This window comes from Eufriesea mexicana, unplaced genomic scaffold, assembly GCF_001483705.2.
Source record: "Eufriesea mexicana isolate 0111107269 unplaced genomic scaffold, ASM148370v2 scaffold2783, whole genome shotgun sequence".
NCBI lineage: Eukaryota > Metazoa > Arthropoda > Insecta > Hymenoptera > Apidae > Eufriesea > Eufriesea mexicana.
In genome coordinates this window covers 314339-328550 of record NW_016910838.1, presented here as the reverse complement: position 1 = coordinate 328550, position 14212 = coordinate 314339, and the positions used below count along the sequence as shown (strand labels likewise).

Sequence of the window (14212 nt, the reverse complement as noted above, 5' to 3'; positions counted from 1 at the left end):
AACGTCATATAAAAATAAAGGGATAAATAAAAAATATTGTTTTGCTCTGAATAAAAAACCTAAGGTTACGTTTAAGTATTCTCGTCGAGAACCCACTATACTCCCCTCCCCCGGCCCTGAAAAAATGGATCCGTCACGCGCAACCATAACCACTCCTCCCACGCCCCTGTCACGCACCTTCTCGTCACCTTTAAAACGGTTAAAGGCTCGGTACAACTGTACAACACGGTTTCTTATAGCAAACTATATACTTTATTTATATACATACATAAAACGCTCTCGATCCCGGAATCTTTCAGTCTCGCGCTCTAGCATCCCTTCTTCGCACACGTTCTCTCATTATCATCCTTTCTCTCTCTCTCTCTCTCTCTCTCTGTTTACATCTCTCTTTTACCCTCGTACGATGCGATTTTCTAATTGTTCATTTTTATCCGCGCGTATCCGTACACGTGTACACTCGTGCACACCGGTGGTTAGGTTAGTCGACCACGTGGCATCGTTTACGCGTGCATTGCAGGAAATCAGCGAGGAACGGGTCGACCAGGTGTGTCTGTGTTTGTGGTCGGCGGAACGGGAACGAAAGAATTGCAGAACGGGGCGGAAAATAAAAATAAAATAAAACAATAAGGAAAATGAAATAAAATGAAAGAAAGACAAACACGTGTGTGTGTGTATGTATGTTTGTGATCTTTGACCCGTAATAACGTCGTTACGTTTTGGAGGAGGGGACGTTCTCTTCGCACGCGTTTCGTACAATTAACCCGACACGGCACAGCACGCGTGTGTACGTAGAAAATAAAAAAAAAGAAAAAATTACAAAAGAAGGAAACCGTGGAAACGAGAGATTCGCCTCTGTTCGCTGTCACGAGGTTCAAACTCTACCCTTAAAAATCCTTTCAGCGAAAATGTTGTGATCGGCTCGCCGAGAGAACGTGAATGAAAAACAAAGGAGAAAAACGAAAATGAAAACAACTTTTCTTTTTTTTTTTTTTTTTTTTCTTTTCTTTTCTCTTTTGACCCCGTCGAGAGTACCGGGGCGAATCTCGCGCGCCACCTCGAGTCGTTTTATTATACAATGATAACAGTATTATAATAGTATAATTGCCTTGTCCTTTCCTAAGCTAAAGCTACGTCGACGCGCGTCCTTTAAACGCGCCATCCTTCCTTACTCCTCTGTCCTTTACACAATTAACTATGATTATTATTTTTAATGTCTATGTGGCTAGCAGGTACGTTTGCACTCTTCAAAATCGCCTCCAGATCGGGAAAACGCGTTCTCTTTCGCGCCACTCTCGCCATCTTGGCAACCGTTCCGAAAATCCTCCGCCACCCTGTGATTCGCGCATATCGCCGAATTATCGTCGCACGTGTCTCTCTATACACGTCCAATCGTCCTGCGCGGGCTCTCGTCGAACACGATTCGGACACGATACGTGAGAGGGTTGCAGAGTCGGACATTCGGGATCTCTCCGTGGAAATCGCGATTCGCGATCCCTAAAGCTAGTGGTGTGACCCGACTCGGTCCGCGGACGCGTGCTCGAAGAGGAAAACGCGCGTAAAAATTCACGGCGTTCGGAACGACGGCGGCCGATCCTCGCGGATAAACGCGCGAGTGTATCTTTATGTAAAATTACGAAGACGTATATAATATTTTTTCCCCTTTTTCGATATACGTACGTATATATATATAATATATATCTTATATATAAGAAGAGGAACGGAGGAAAATATTCCTGCGTCCCGAAGCCTCAAATAACGCGCGACCGATCGGCCTAATATCGCTCCGAACGACGGTTTCACAGGATAAAAAGCCTCGCGTCCACCGACCAGATGTGTATGTGCATCTCGGTGCACGTGTCTGCGTGTGTGTGTGTGTGTACGTGGAAAAATCGCGGTTTGAAAACGGAGAAAAATAAAAATATGGAAGAGAGATCGAACACGGAAAAACGAGGAAAGAGAACGCGTTTCCGCTATTCAACGGCGAGGGTTTACTCTCTGAGCAATTTTCGAAGAAATGTCTTTGTCGAGAGAAGGCCTAGAGAGATATTTTACAGTCAACCGAAGGGAGAAACGGGAAAAAATATATACATACGCGTGTATATATAGATATATATATTTAAGTGAAGAACGAAGAAGGATAGGGGAGAATAAAACGAGATAAAAGAGCAGGGAAAATGGAAGAGGGAGTGAAAAATGCGTGTTCAACGAGGACCTCTGGGCCCTCCTTCTTGAGCTGACTCTCTGTTCGGATAAATTAAAAAAAAAAAACAAAAATCACGAAAAGAAAATGGTCGCTTGTTTCGCAAATGATCGACAGTCTAAATCATCGTCGTGGATTAAATTCGGCTAAATCTGCAACTATGATTCCTCTCTTTCTTCTCTATTCTTTTAGTTTCTCTCGATCCACCTTCCCTTCTCTCTCGATTTGGCACGATATAGAGAACTCACAGGTCGGACACACACGAGCAAAAGTGGAAAACAAAAGCAGAGAGCTGCTATAAAACGGGGATTCGCTATTCGTTTATTCAGCGTGAAGAGAAGGCTACCGTCTTATGAAGGCGAAATCTATTGCGAGGTATGTATATCATATATGATATTATATATAATATATTATGTATATATAATAGTTGAGTTTCACTTCGTCGCATCGACGAACGAATTTTTCATCTTCGTTAAACGCGGAAGAACTTCGAACTGTGGCCGATAATAACGCTCGTTTTTCATTCCGTTTCCTTTGTTCCGTTTCGCCGTTCGAACGGTCACGCGCATGCGCGCGCCTACGCGCGCCATATTCGAACGCGAGGGCAAAGAAACGCGAGCCCCGTTCGAGGAAATTTCAACGAAATTTCAACGCGGAGAGGAAGAGAAACGTTTATATACCACCTATTCCCCATGTTTTCCCTCCTTTCTTCGCCTCAGCTCTCATTCTCTCTTATATACACGTAAAATACATAATGTCGTAGGCGAGAAGGTATTCCGTTCATTCCCACAGACCCAACTTTTTCTTCTTTTCTTACAACGGTTAAAAATTAAGGCGCCTCTTATTATTATCCTGAGTATGCGAACAACGTTCTGTTTTCGTTAATAAACCCGATTCTTCGTTTATAAAAATTCGATTCTTCCCCCATTTCTCTTTTTCTTTTTTTTTCGTTTTTTCGTTTTTTCTTTTCTTCTCTTTTTTTCTTCTTCTTCATCCTAACATCTTAGTCTTTTCGTTTCGTTACTGTGTGTTTCTATATTCGGTAATAATATATGTAGTATAATAGTCGTTCCTGGAATCGCGTCAAGCGGCACTCCTTTTTATAATTATCGTCATTTTGCGATCGCAGGGTTAAACGTATAAAAAATCTGTCAAAAATAGAACGGGTGCTACGTCTAGAAAATGTCGCGGATGTAAGAACGTCGAAACTCTACACTGTGGTTCGATTTGTAAGGCCTTTGTGCATATCATCGTTCCTGTACTCGAATATTATTATCTCTTTTATTTTCTTTTTTTTTTCTTTTTCCTTTTTTCCATTTTCCTACAGTGAATCGCTAGTCGTATCTTCCTACGTAAAAAACCTTTTATTCCATTTTTCCATTTTTTAATTCGACGAGTAAAGCCATGTTGTCTGTTTCATATATATATACTATATATATTAAAGCACACAGGTCGAACTGTTCTCCAAAGTCACCTCTCATGAATGGACACGCGTGTTTTCCCGCCTTCCCGCCCGTTCCCATAACAACCCCATACGCGTCAAGCTCGAAGGCTCGTCTGGGCGTTCAACCAGTTCGGTGGAACGACCTCCCTAGAAAACCCGAGTACCTCACTACTCCCCTATTTTTCTCTTTCTCTCCTCTTACTCGCGAAGCAACGATCAAAATGGGACCCAGGAACGGTACAGAGGATGCGAGAAACAAGGGATTTCCAGACGAGGTCCTTCGACCCGCCACCCTGTTCGTGTACGTGAGCCGGAAAATACGCGTTCCATCCATGTTCCGAGCTGCATTATTACTGCGATTAATATGTACCTATATAAATTCGAAGCACTTGGGTTGCGATTCAGGTTTCAGGTCGTGTCGTCGATTAGTCTTTAATTAACCTGTATCCGTATGCGTGTGTACGTGTGTAGATGATTGCGGCGTGTCTAGTATCGCGATCGTGTTCGCATATATGAACGCGCTGTCCGTAATGGGTATTACCGTGGTGTATAGGAGGCGCGAGAGTGCGCATGCGCGACGTGCGCGCGCAGCTAGAGTCTCAACGCGTCTTGGCCGCAGAGCGACACACGGGTAGTACGAGTGGAGAGACATTATTTCCGGATGCACGTGCAGGCTTTCGATCCGGTCGATTCCCAGGCAGGGTCCGATCTCTGCACGTTCGCGTTTCGTCCGTCCCGCGCTGGTCAATCAGTTCTACCCCTCGAACCCCACTCCCCGCCACTTTCCAATCCCTCTTTAATTTTCGTCCGGCATTGTCGACACAGCTCGGCTATTCTTCTCTCCCGGCCAGCCCTCCTCGTTTTACCGTGTATCCGTCCGCGGCGCTTCGCCGGCGCGCATGCGCACACGCGCCGCGTGTATGCGTCCTTTAGAATATCCGCGGGAGTGTGCTCGTTTGAAACATTTGTATGTATACCAGGCGTGTAGTGTATGTGTGTATTCGTGTACGGGGGTAGAGTATAGCGTATATATCGCACGTATGTCGTGTAGCTCACGGTGTACGCGTGTACGTGAGATTATGTAGTATGCGTGTACGTATGTGAAAGAAGCTTGTTCTCCCCGGAAGATTGTCGCTTCCGGTTCTTGCTGTATTATTTTTTCTTCTTTTTTTTTTCCAGCTACCGTTTCTTGTTTCTTATTCTTATTCTCCCTCCTTCTTTCTTTCTTTCTTTCTTCTTTTTTTTATCTTTTTCTATTTCTTTCAATATAGCCCGTAAAAAGTATGTATATAAACGAATACTGTTACCTACAAATGTAATGAACACATTGTTTTGCCTTTTCCGTATTATTAGTTTCTTTTTTCTTTTTTTACCTTCCCCCGCGAGGGCACCGCACTCGCGACTTCACTATACTAAACGCGTCTTCCGGTAGATTTCCGCGATCGGCCGCGACAACCACGTTACCTTTCTTCCTTCTCTCCCTTTCCCTTCGCACGCGCGTCCGTGTATCAACACCTTCTACCCCCCTTTCGTTTTTCCTCCCCCTTTTTCTCCGTTTAATTACAGTATACATAGACATATATTTATATATATTTTTCATCGTAATATGTAATGAAATATAATCCCTATCGTAATATATTCTCTCTCTCTCTCTCTCTCTCTCTCTCTCTCCTCTCTCTCTCTCTCTCTCTCTCTCTTTCGCACAAACACACACACGCGCACGTTTTCTCTCTTTCTCTCTCTTTTTCTTTCACTCTATCGTCTTTCAACGATCCCCGAATCGTCGCTGACAGCGACATCTGTAATTACATAGATCGCGGACGATCTCCCCTCTTCGTTTTGTTATACCCCCTAAGAGTCCATTCATCATTATTATTATTATTATTATATATCGTAGCAGTGAAATGCTAGAAAAAACTCGTAACTAAAACTCGTAACAATAATAATAGTTATCATAATGGTGATAATGAGACGTATTAATTAATAATCATAATAATAATAATATTAAGTTCAATAATTAGTAGCGTTATCTTTCCTCCTTCCTCCCTTTCTCTCGTTACCTTTCTCTCTCTCTCTCTCTCTCTCTCTCTCTCTCCCCCCCCCATTTCTCTCTGCCTTGCACTCACACGCATCCCCGTTGTAATTAACTTGCAATATACATGCATGTATACGCCTGTACGTTACGTATGCGTGTGTATATATATTGTCCTATATATATATACATTATTTACACGCGTTCAAAAGCGTAGACAGGCCACCAGGGACCATATCACGATAAAGAACAGCTACTTCCCTCTTCCGTTTGAAAACTGTGTTGCCGTTCACCATCCACCTTCGCGAACGTGTGTACCGTTTGTGTACACGAACGAACGAAATCAAAAGATTAATCGAATAGGAAAAAGAAAAAAAAAAAAGGAAAAAAAAATGGAACGAAAAAGATACCAATCGAGGTAAAAACTTTTCTTCGAACGTTTAACGTTACACCTCGGGAGCACGAGATCCGACACGCCCCCTTCCCGTTCCGCAACTCCGAAGTCTCTCTATCTCTCAAAGAGCGTCTCAGAAACGAATCTCGTCGCGAAAAGAAAAGTGACAATAATGACGATGAAGAAAGAAACTAAGAAATAATTTGACCCTACATCTCCAGTTCTCAGTACCCCGTCCCCTTCCTTCCCGATTCCCGATAATCATTTAACAACAAAAATAACGATCCGCCACAGGGGCGTTTTCTTTCGCGTCTCTTATTGCACCCGTTTAAAAAAGTATAGAGCCGCACGTGCACGAAAGCTGAATACGCGCACCTGCGCGCGCAGCCGCGTGGCCCGTCGTTCCCTCGACCGCCGCGGCGCGTCGCTCTCCGCGCTGGGAATCGGCGGAAGCAAGGAAGGAAGCGAAGACGCGAAGAAAATGGCGAAACTAACCCTCTACTATGCGACGTGTCGCTCTGCCATGCGCCGTGGCGTTCGTCTCGCGGCACCGCCGAATCAGAAGAACGAGGAAAGAGACGAACGAAAAGGACTTTGTGACTCGAAACTCGAACTTTTTCCCATTTTTTTTTTCTTTTTCTTTTTCGCTATATTTAGTTACGCGTATGAGACGATCCGAAACGAAGTTGCGCCGTACGTAACGTAATTAAAACGGAATAACAGTAAGGTACCGGACTAAATTTCTATATATTCTTTGCGGTGTGCTTGTGTCGTGTCTATGACTTTCTCTCTGTATCCTACGTACGTATGCGTGTGTACCAGATGCGAACTATGTTTCTACCTACACGTTTTGTGACTCATACGATCTTTCACCTACTTGCAAGATTCCCAGAGTACGGCGACTCTGCTACGAACGCGTTGGATCGTGCTGTCGAAGGCGTGACACGTCGGAACGTAAAGATCGCACAGCGATCATCAATCGATCGGTAAGTAACTACTATTAGCGACGCCGCTAAAAACGCGAGATTACAATGGAGAAAACAATGGAATTCGATAAGGAAGAGATTTGCGTGAACAGGTATTGTTGCATCATCGCAGCCAGTCATCCGTGCTTTCCTTTTCGCCCGCTGAGCGGCGCTGTCGAACGCGTTTCCTACCCGTAACACGCGAAACACACCTCTCTTTGGAGCGCGTTCGTCCAACCGCTCTATCGACGGAGTCGAATGTCAACGGGTAAAAAAGAAAGGACAAGCGCGCCACTGGTTCGCCAAAGGACGAAGAATATGAATCGATTTCGAGATCTCCCGACGGTTCTCGATCGTCCGCGTTGCAATTAGGGGCCTTGCTAAAATTTCTAACCTCCAAATCGTTCGAAACAAGCCGAAATTGCGAGGATCGCGAAGGATATCAACAGTTCTGAACAGTCGTATGTCGCTAGTGCCTTCATCCCGTTCGATTTCCAACACTCGCTCGATGATAACCGGTGAGCATAATCTACGAATTTAATTTCGATCGAATCACGCGATGTCGCCGTGCAACAGCAACGCCGCGCGCATGCGTCCGAGTGCCGACCTGTCGAACGTTTTTACCGTTCGATACAAAGTCATTGACGCGGAAATGCCGAGTAGTTCGCCTCTCTCTCCCGTGTCCCAACACGTCGATACGAGTTTTGGAAAAAGAACCACCGCCTATATACCAATGATCGAAACCTTGCGTACGCTTCTCGCCCTTTTTTCCTACCAGTTGTCCCCTTTTCGTTAATTTTCTAAAAAGAAAGGTACACCTAGAAACCGGTTCAGCCCTGAAATACGTCCTAAGACCAGTTAGCTGGGAACCGGTGATACCAACGCCGGACACCGTTCAGTGATAAGCCTTCGTTTAACCAGCGTGGCTCGCGCATCGCAGAACGAGGTGCCAAACGACCGACGAGATCGAGCGACGCCATCTTGGCAGCCATATTGGAATCGTCGAGACATTAACAATCGTTCGCTCGTCCTATTTTTCCACTCTCTCTCTGTGTTTTTCTTTTGCCTTTCTCCCGCGAAATTGTCCCGACGCTTTTAAATGCAAATATATTTCGAGAAATACGAAACGCAAGCGTGTTCGAGCGTAAACGCGCGAGAAATGCGTGATAAATAGTCTCGCGATCGTCTGCTCGATCTCTTGTCGATCGTTTCCACGCGTTTCTATTGCCGTGAAACATATTTTTCCCTAAAATATACGCGACGCTGCCAATTCCCAGGCTCGGGGAACCGGTCTTAGTCGATAATTTACGCGCGATAAGATGACACTGATCGAGAATCCGCACAATGAAAAGGACAAAAAAAATTGAAATAGCAAAATTGACATTATTCGAGCGTGATTCAGCCTCGTGGTTCTTTCTTCTCGCAGTGCATTTTACCGTGATTTACGTCGTGGTGTATGCGTAAGTATAAAAAGAGAAGAAAAAAAGAAAAAAAAATAATGAAAAATCGGAATCTATAATCGATAACGTTTCATCTCTCTCTCTAAACTCTAGCTGAACTCAGTTTTGCGTCCTTACAGATACCTCGTGAACTCGGCCAAAGCAATCTTCGATTAATCCCTCGCCTCTCTTTCGCAGCTTGCCATTCGAAGAATCTCTTCTACAAATATACATATATAAATATCCTCTTCAAAGCTCTTTTAATCGATCTCTTCGATTTCTCGTAACGTTTGGTGCCGATTCTAGCGCCAGCTACTTCGTATCTCTTCTCTCCGTCCTCCGTTCGTCACACGCGCTGTCATCCACGCCCTTCCATTCTCCCTTTGTCCGAAGCAAACGAAACTCGGCCCCTCTATCACTCACTCTCTCTCTCTCTCTATCTCCGCCTCTGTCCTTACATACGTGTATATGTACATAAAACTTCTTTCTCCTACGGTAACGGATTTTCAAAGATTCGGTTCACCCCATATCCGCCCAAGCTCCGCGAACTCCGATCGAATCGTGAACCACAGAACCGCAACACAGCGTTTTCCTCTTCCCCGATCATCGGACCAAGAGCACACTCTCGTCCGCTCCCAACAGCGCCATGGCTGCCCACTGCTGCGCTGTTGCAAGTGCTGACGCCCAATGGCGTGCGACCGAAGCCAGAGTCAGTTAGACATGGCGGCGGTGTTCCTGGTTCGCGTGCAGGCATATCCGAAAATCGTCTAGCCTCGAAACGTCGAGTGGAGATTTGTCGCCGATCGTATGGGGTAACAAACTCGACTCTAGAACATTCCGAGCAAGGTATTTGCTTTCGCGTGTTGGTGGGCTGAATCCGACACGATTCTCCCGAGTCTCTCCCTCAACGCGTCATGGCGAGACTCCTCCGAAGCTGACTGAGCCTTGCTCGAAGCTTCTCCTGTCGCCGCCTCAGCTCCGTCACCTTCGCCACGGTGATCTGACCCATCTCGCTCAACATATCACAGTACACAGCCGCTTGCCTCAGGATCGCGACTTTCGGTGCCTTCTCCTTCGCCTCGACAGCCGGCACGAGCACGCGCAGCTCCTCGAACGCGTTCCGCAGCTCTATCCGCCTCTGGCGTTCCATGTTGTTGTGCAAGCTCCTTTTCTCCGTGTCCAATTCGTCGTCTGACGAGCTTCTCGAGGCGTTCGACATCTGGCTCAGCTTCATCGACGGTGGCGACGTGGACATGCATCGTCCCACCTTGCTCCTCCTCTGGTAGGTCCTGTGACGAGCTCGCTTCGCGGGTTTGTGCTCGGGCTGGGCGGTTCTCTTCCGTGCCGGGTTCGAGGGAGGTCGGCCACGTGGTCTGGGACCAGGAGCCTTCTCTTTGAAGGCTGTGTTCACCGTCAGCTGGAAGTGCTGCTGGTCGGCTAGGCTCGGGTACGTTGGTAACGCTGCTGGTCTGCACGGTTTCTCGAACGTCACCACGTCGATCTCTTCCTCCTCTGTAACAGTCATAAGGAGCAGACATTTTATGGTTGCTCGGATTTCGATCTCGTGTAGAATGCTGACTGCAATGATGCAGTTCCGATTGCAATGCGTTTTTAACCCTTCGCGGACGAATGTGATACGTGGTTTTGAGTAAACCGTACCCACCGTGGGACCGAGTCGCTGTCAAGATAGTCGTTCAAAACTACCAGCGCTCATTTCTACTTAACACGTTCACGCCGGTGCCGATTTTTCTGTTCCTCACTGTGGGGTGGCGCGCGTAGCTATGCATTTTGCTTGGAGATGAGAGCGTGAACGGTTGTGCACGCCGTTCGATGAGGGATCCAAGTGTGAGGCATCGGTGGTACATGTCGGCGTGAACGTGTTAAACGAGATTTTCGTTCATAGCGACGCTGGCAATTAGGACAAAACAGTCCATTGCTTAACTTGGGACGTGCAGTCCTAGGACGCATATATGCGTTTCTCGGCCATAGCAACATTACGTGAGACACAGTTACGAGTGCCTCGGCCCAATCAGTTGTTTTCACCGAACGCATATATGCGACGCTCGTCCGCAGAAGGTTGACACATTGCGTACGGGTGACGAGATATCTCGTGTTTAGCAAGCCGAACGTTGTGGCCGGACGACGAGATACCTCGTTTTCACGTTTCTTCGACTCAATCGATGATTTAAGGAATTAAAAATAGATTTCCTTGTTACGCTACCAGGGTAACGAAGTCTAGGGTATTCTTATTCTAATACCTTATGCGAATATAATGCCAAATGCGAATTAAAATGTGCGGACCCTGGAAGCGCGTTGCGCAAGCAGAGTGCCGTACGCAATGTGTTAACGCGAGTCTAGGTTAGAGTTAGGTGCTTTTCGACTAACGTCTTTCGTTATGATCGCGAATGATAGTCTGTTACTGAGTGTACTATAAGAATGTAGAATAGTCGCGAATGCTAGTGTACTCCAGCTCTTCGCGAAAAATTTGTGAATAGACACTCAGGATTATTAACCTTTTAGGTATGGCACCGCTCGTACTCTGTTTCCTAGAGAGACATGTCTTCGCATTGGTACCGTGATCTATGCCTTATATAATTTTCTTTTCAGCGCTACACAAATTCGTAATATATTTTAGTTTTGAGGATTTTACAATACAATTGGAAATGCGGTTTAGGCGTAATAAATAAGAAATAAAGCAAAGAATGTATAATAATCCCAAGATCATGGTGTCCATGGATGCCACTGTAGTGGCGTGCCGTACCTAAAAGGTTAACAAAGTAGAGGATCAACTTCTACGTTTGCTAATTCGATGAGAAAAGAATGTAAAATTTCTTAAAACCAAATGTAATAATTATCTTTGTAATAATTGATACCCTGAGTATTGCACGAAAATAGTTATGGTCGACAAATGTGTCATTCGAACAGTCTATTTATAATTCGTCTATACCAAAGATAGCGAGAACGAGAGAAAAGAGAACGAAATAATTCTAAAAAGGAGGATTTAGCACGCCACGAGTGGAACAATTAATCACTTTGTCCCGTCTCAATTTAAACTGCAACGCAATCGTAACGACAGTGCTTACCCAGTAGCCTCCGTCATCCGCGCGAGTTCCAAAGAACTCTCGAGATGCTCCGTGATACTCTGTTTCGTCTTTTTTCCAAGAAGCAGTTAGCATCTGCGGACAGCCGTGAAACGTCGCTAATTAGTCGAGACGAAACAAGCCGCTCTCTGTCTTAGCCTCGGCGATGCTATATTCAGGGTGAAGGCCAGCCGCGGACAGCGTGGAGAGATCGTGTCACGGTTCTCCGTGGCGCCAGGTATTCGTGCGATCAGCCACAGGAAAACCCGACAGTGAGCTAGCGTCCAGTCAACGCTGACACTCTCCACCGGACGCTATCGATACCGTTCATCTACCAAGATTCCCATGATCACGTGCCAGAACAGAATTGAACACAGCCCAAGAGAGTTCAACGGAGTCCAACAGAGTCCAACTGCTATGCGGACACACCGATTCGGCACAGTTTACTCGTAACAGAGTCTAACAGACTCTAACAGACTCTAACAGTGACCAACGAAGCTCTACTACCTGGAGAGTTTGGCTATGACGAGAACAGAGCTGAACACAACACACCCAACAGAGCCTAACACAGTTTATTAGGGACCATCGAAGCTCTACCAAGAAAGGTGATGGCGAAGACAGAGCCTAATAGACTCTGACAGACTCTACCAGTGACAAACAGAACTCTACTGCGCGCAGAGTTTAGCTATGACGAGAACAGAGCTGAACAGAACCCAACAGAGCCTAACAGAGCCTATCAGGGTCCATCGAAGCTCTACCAGGGAAGGTGATGACAAAGACGGAATCTAACAGACTCTAACAGACTATACCAGTGACCAACAAAGCTCTACTACGCGAAGAGATTGGCAGTGACGAAAGCAAAGCTGAACAGAACCCAACAGAGCCTAACAGAGTCTATCAGGGACCATCGAAGCTCTATCAGGAAAGGTTATGACAAAAACAAAGCTTAATAGACTCTAACAGAGTCTAACAGACTCTACCAGTGACCAACAAAACTCTACTACGCGGAGAGTTTGACTATAACGAGAACAGAGCTGAGCAGAACCCAACAGAGCCTAACAGAGACTAGTAGGCACCATCGAAGCTCTACCAGGAAAAGTGATAACAAAGGCAGAGCCTAACAGACTCTAACAGACTCTAACAGTCTCTACCAGTGACCAACAAAGCACTACTACACGGATAGCTTGGCAAACGCGAAGACAGAGCTAAACAGAGTCTATGAAAGATAGTCAAAGCTCTACTACATAGAGAGACGATGACAGACAGGGCTGAACAGAGCTGAACAAAACCCAACAGACTCTAGCCGAGGTGAAGGAAGCTAGAGCTCGATGACAACGAACACAGAGACCCGCTACGTGGGCTAAACCAGGATAGTTCGCTCGCAAGAGAGACAGAGCTCAGAGCACAGATCTACGTGGGCTAAACTAAGCGCAGAGCCAGTGCCGAGAGAGGCGTATGGGAGAAAAAGAAGGAAGATCGGTGGATGGTATAATAACGGGGTATCCTTTAGGAGCACGTGGCCTCTGCGGAGGCGTTCGAAGGGACATACGACACCGTGGGCGTTTCTGCAAACTGTGTCATCCATGGCGTCTGGCACAATCAGTGGAAATCCGGTTGGTCCAGATTCCTCTCCGCCGCGGATACGGACCGTAACTCTTTCCTCAAGGACAACGTTCGGGATACAATCGCTCAATGTCGACGCGCGTTTCACGACAAGGAAGCCTTTCTCTCTAACCGACTCTCTATCTCCCTCTCTGTTCTCCGTGTATAGCGGTCCCCGATTACGTTCGCTCGATGTACGGATGAATTTCGTTCCGCAACAGCTCGTTCATAAAACGAACCATTAACCGGCCAGTGCTCGTAAATACGTTTATAATTGAATTCCGCTTAACGTCCGCCTCGCCGGAAGCGTGTTTCGCGACATTTCGCGAAGTACTCGGGGTGTCCGCCGGCTGACGGAGGGCGCCACTGTCGCTGCGAGAGCGACGCTACGGGGCTACGTCGCAGCGATGGCAGCTATAGGGGGTCGTCGCTTGCTACTAGCTGTAACAGAGAAACCCAACGATGGGAAATGCATGGCCAATTCGCAAGCGTGAAGCTGATTCACGGTTAGGAACGTTTCTCTCGCCTGGATTGCAGCCGCTCACTTTACGATCGCTGCACTTTCATGCGTCAATGTTAACGCTCGCCGCGGCTTATGCATAGTTATCTTTCGTCCGATTGCGCTAATTCCATTCCGCAAACGGAGAAACAAACGCGCGAAACGCGCCAGCTCGATACGAGATCGTGTGCGCGAAGAACTTGACCTGAAATTCCGAGTATAAATTCGGGGATAGGGAAGGGGGTTGTAGCTTCTGTGTGATGGAAAGGTGAAAGATTTAAAGGTTTATTCTGATGGGTTTTCTAATTACTTTTTTATCCTTTGGTAATCGATTATTTTCTTGATTATATAGGTTTTATGTGAATAAATATAGGATCTCGATTTATCTCGTCTTTTCGTCGTTTCGATGGGTTTATTGGGCAAGCTTCTGTTTGGGAGTGGGGGATAAAGAAGATTCGAAATGTACCAAGTGGAATTACGCTAATAAATTAGCGAGTTTAGATTGATTGCAATTGTTCGAGTTAGGAATTATTGGAAAAGATGAACAATTTTATTAT

The 14212-nt window shown here is 46.1% G+C and overlaps 1 protein-coding gene across 1 annotated transcript in view; it reads right to left on the bottom strand.

The window, feature by feature from the left end:
* Positions 1-7327: 7327 nt before the first annotated feature.
* The window catches only part of Myc (bHLH transcription factor Myc), a 53168-nt gene continuing 46283 nt past the window's right edge, over positions 7328-14212 (bottom strand). The window contains exon 3 of the mRNA XM_017904151.1: positions 7328-9986. Coding sequence (XP_017759640.1) covers positions 9379-9986 — 608 coding nt within the window. The 3' untranslated portion in view covers positions 7328-9378. The remainder of the gene's footprint in view (positions 9987-14212) is intronic.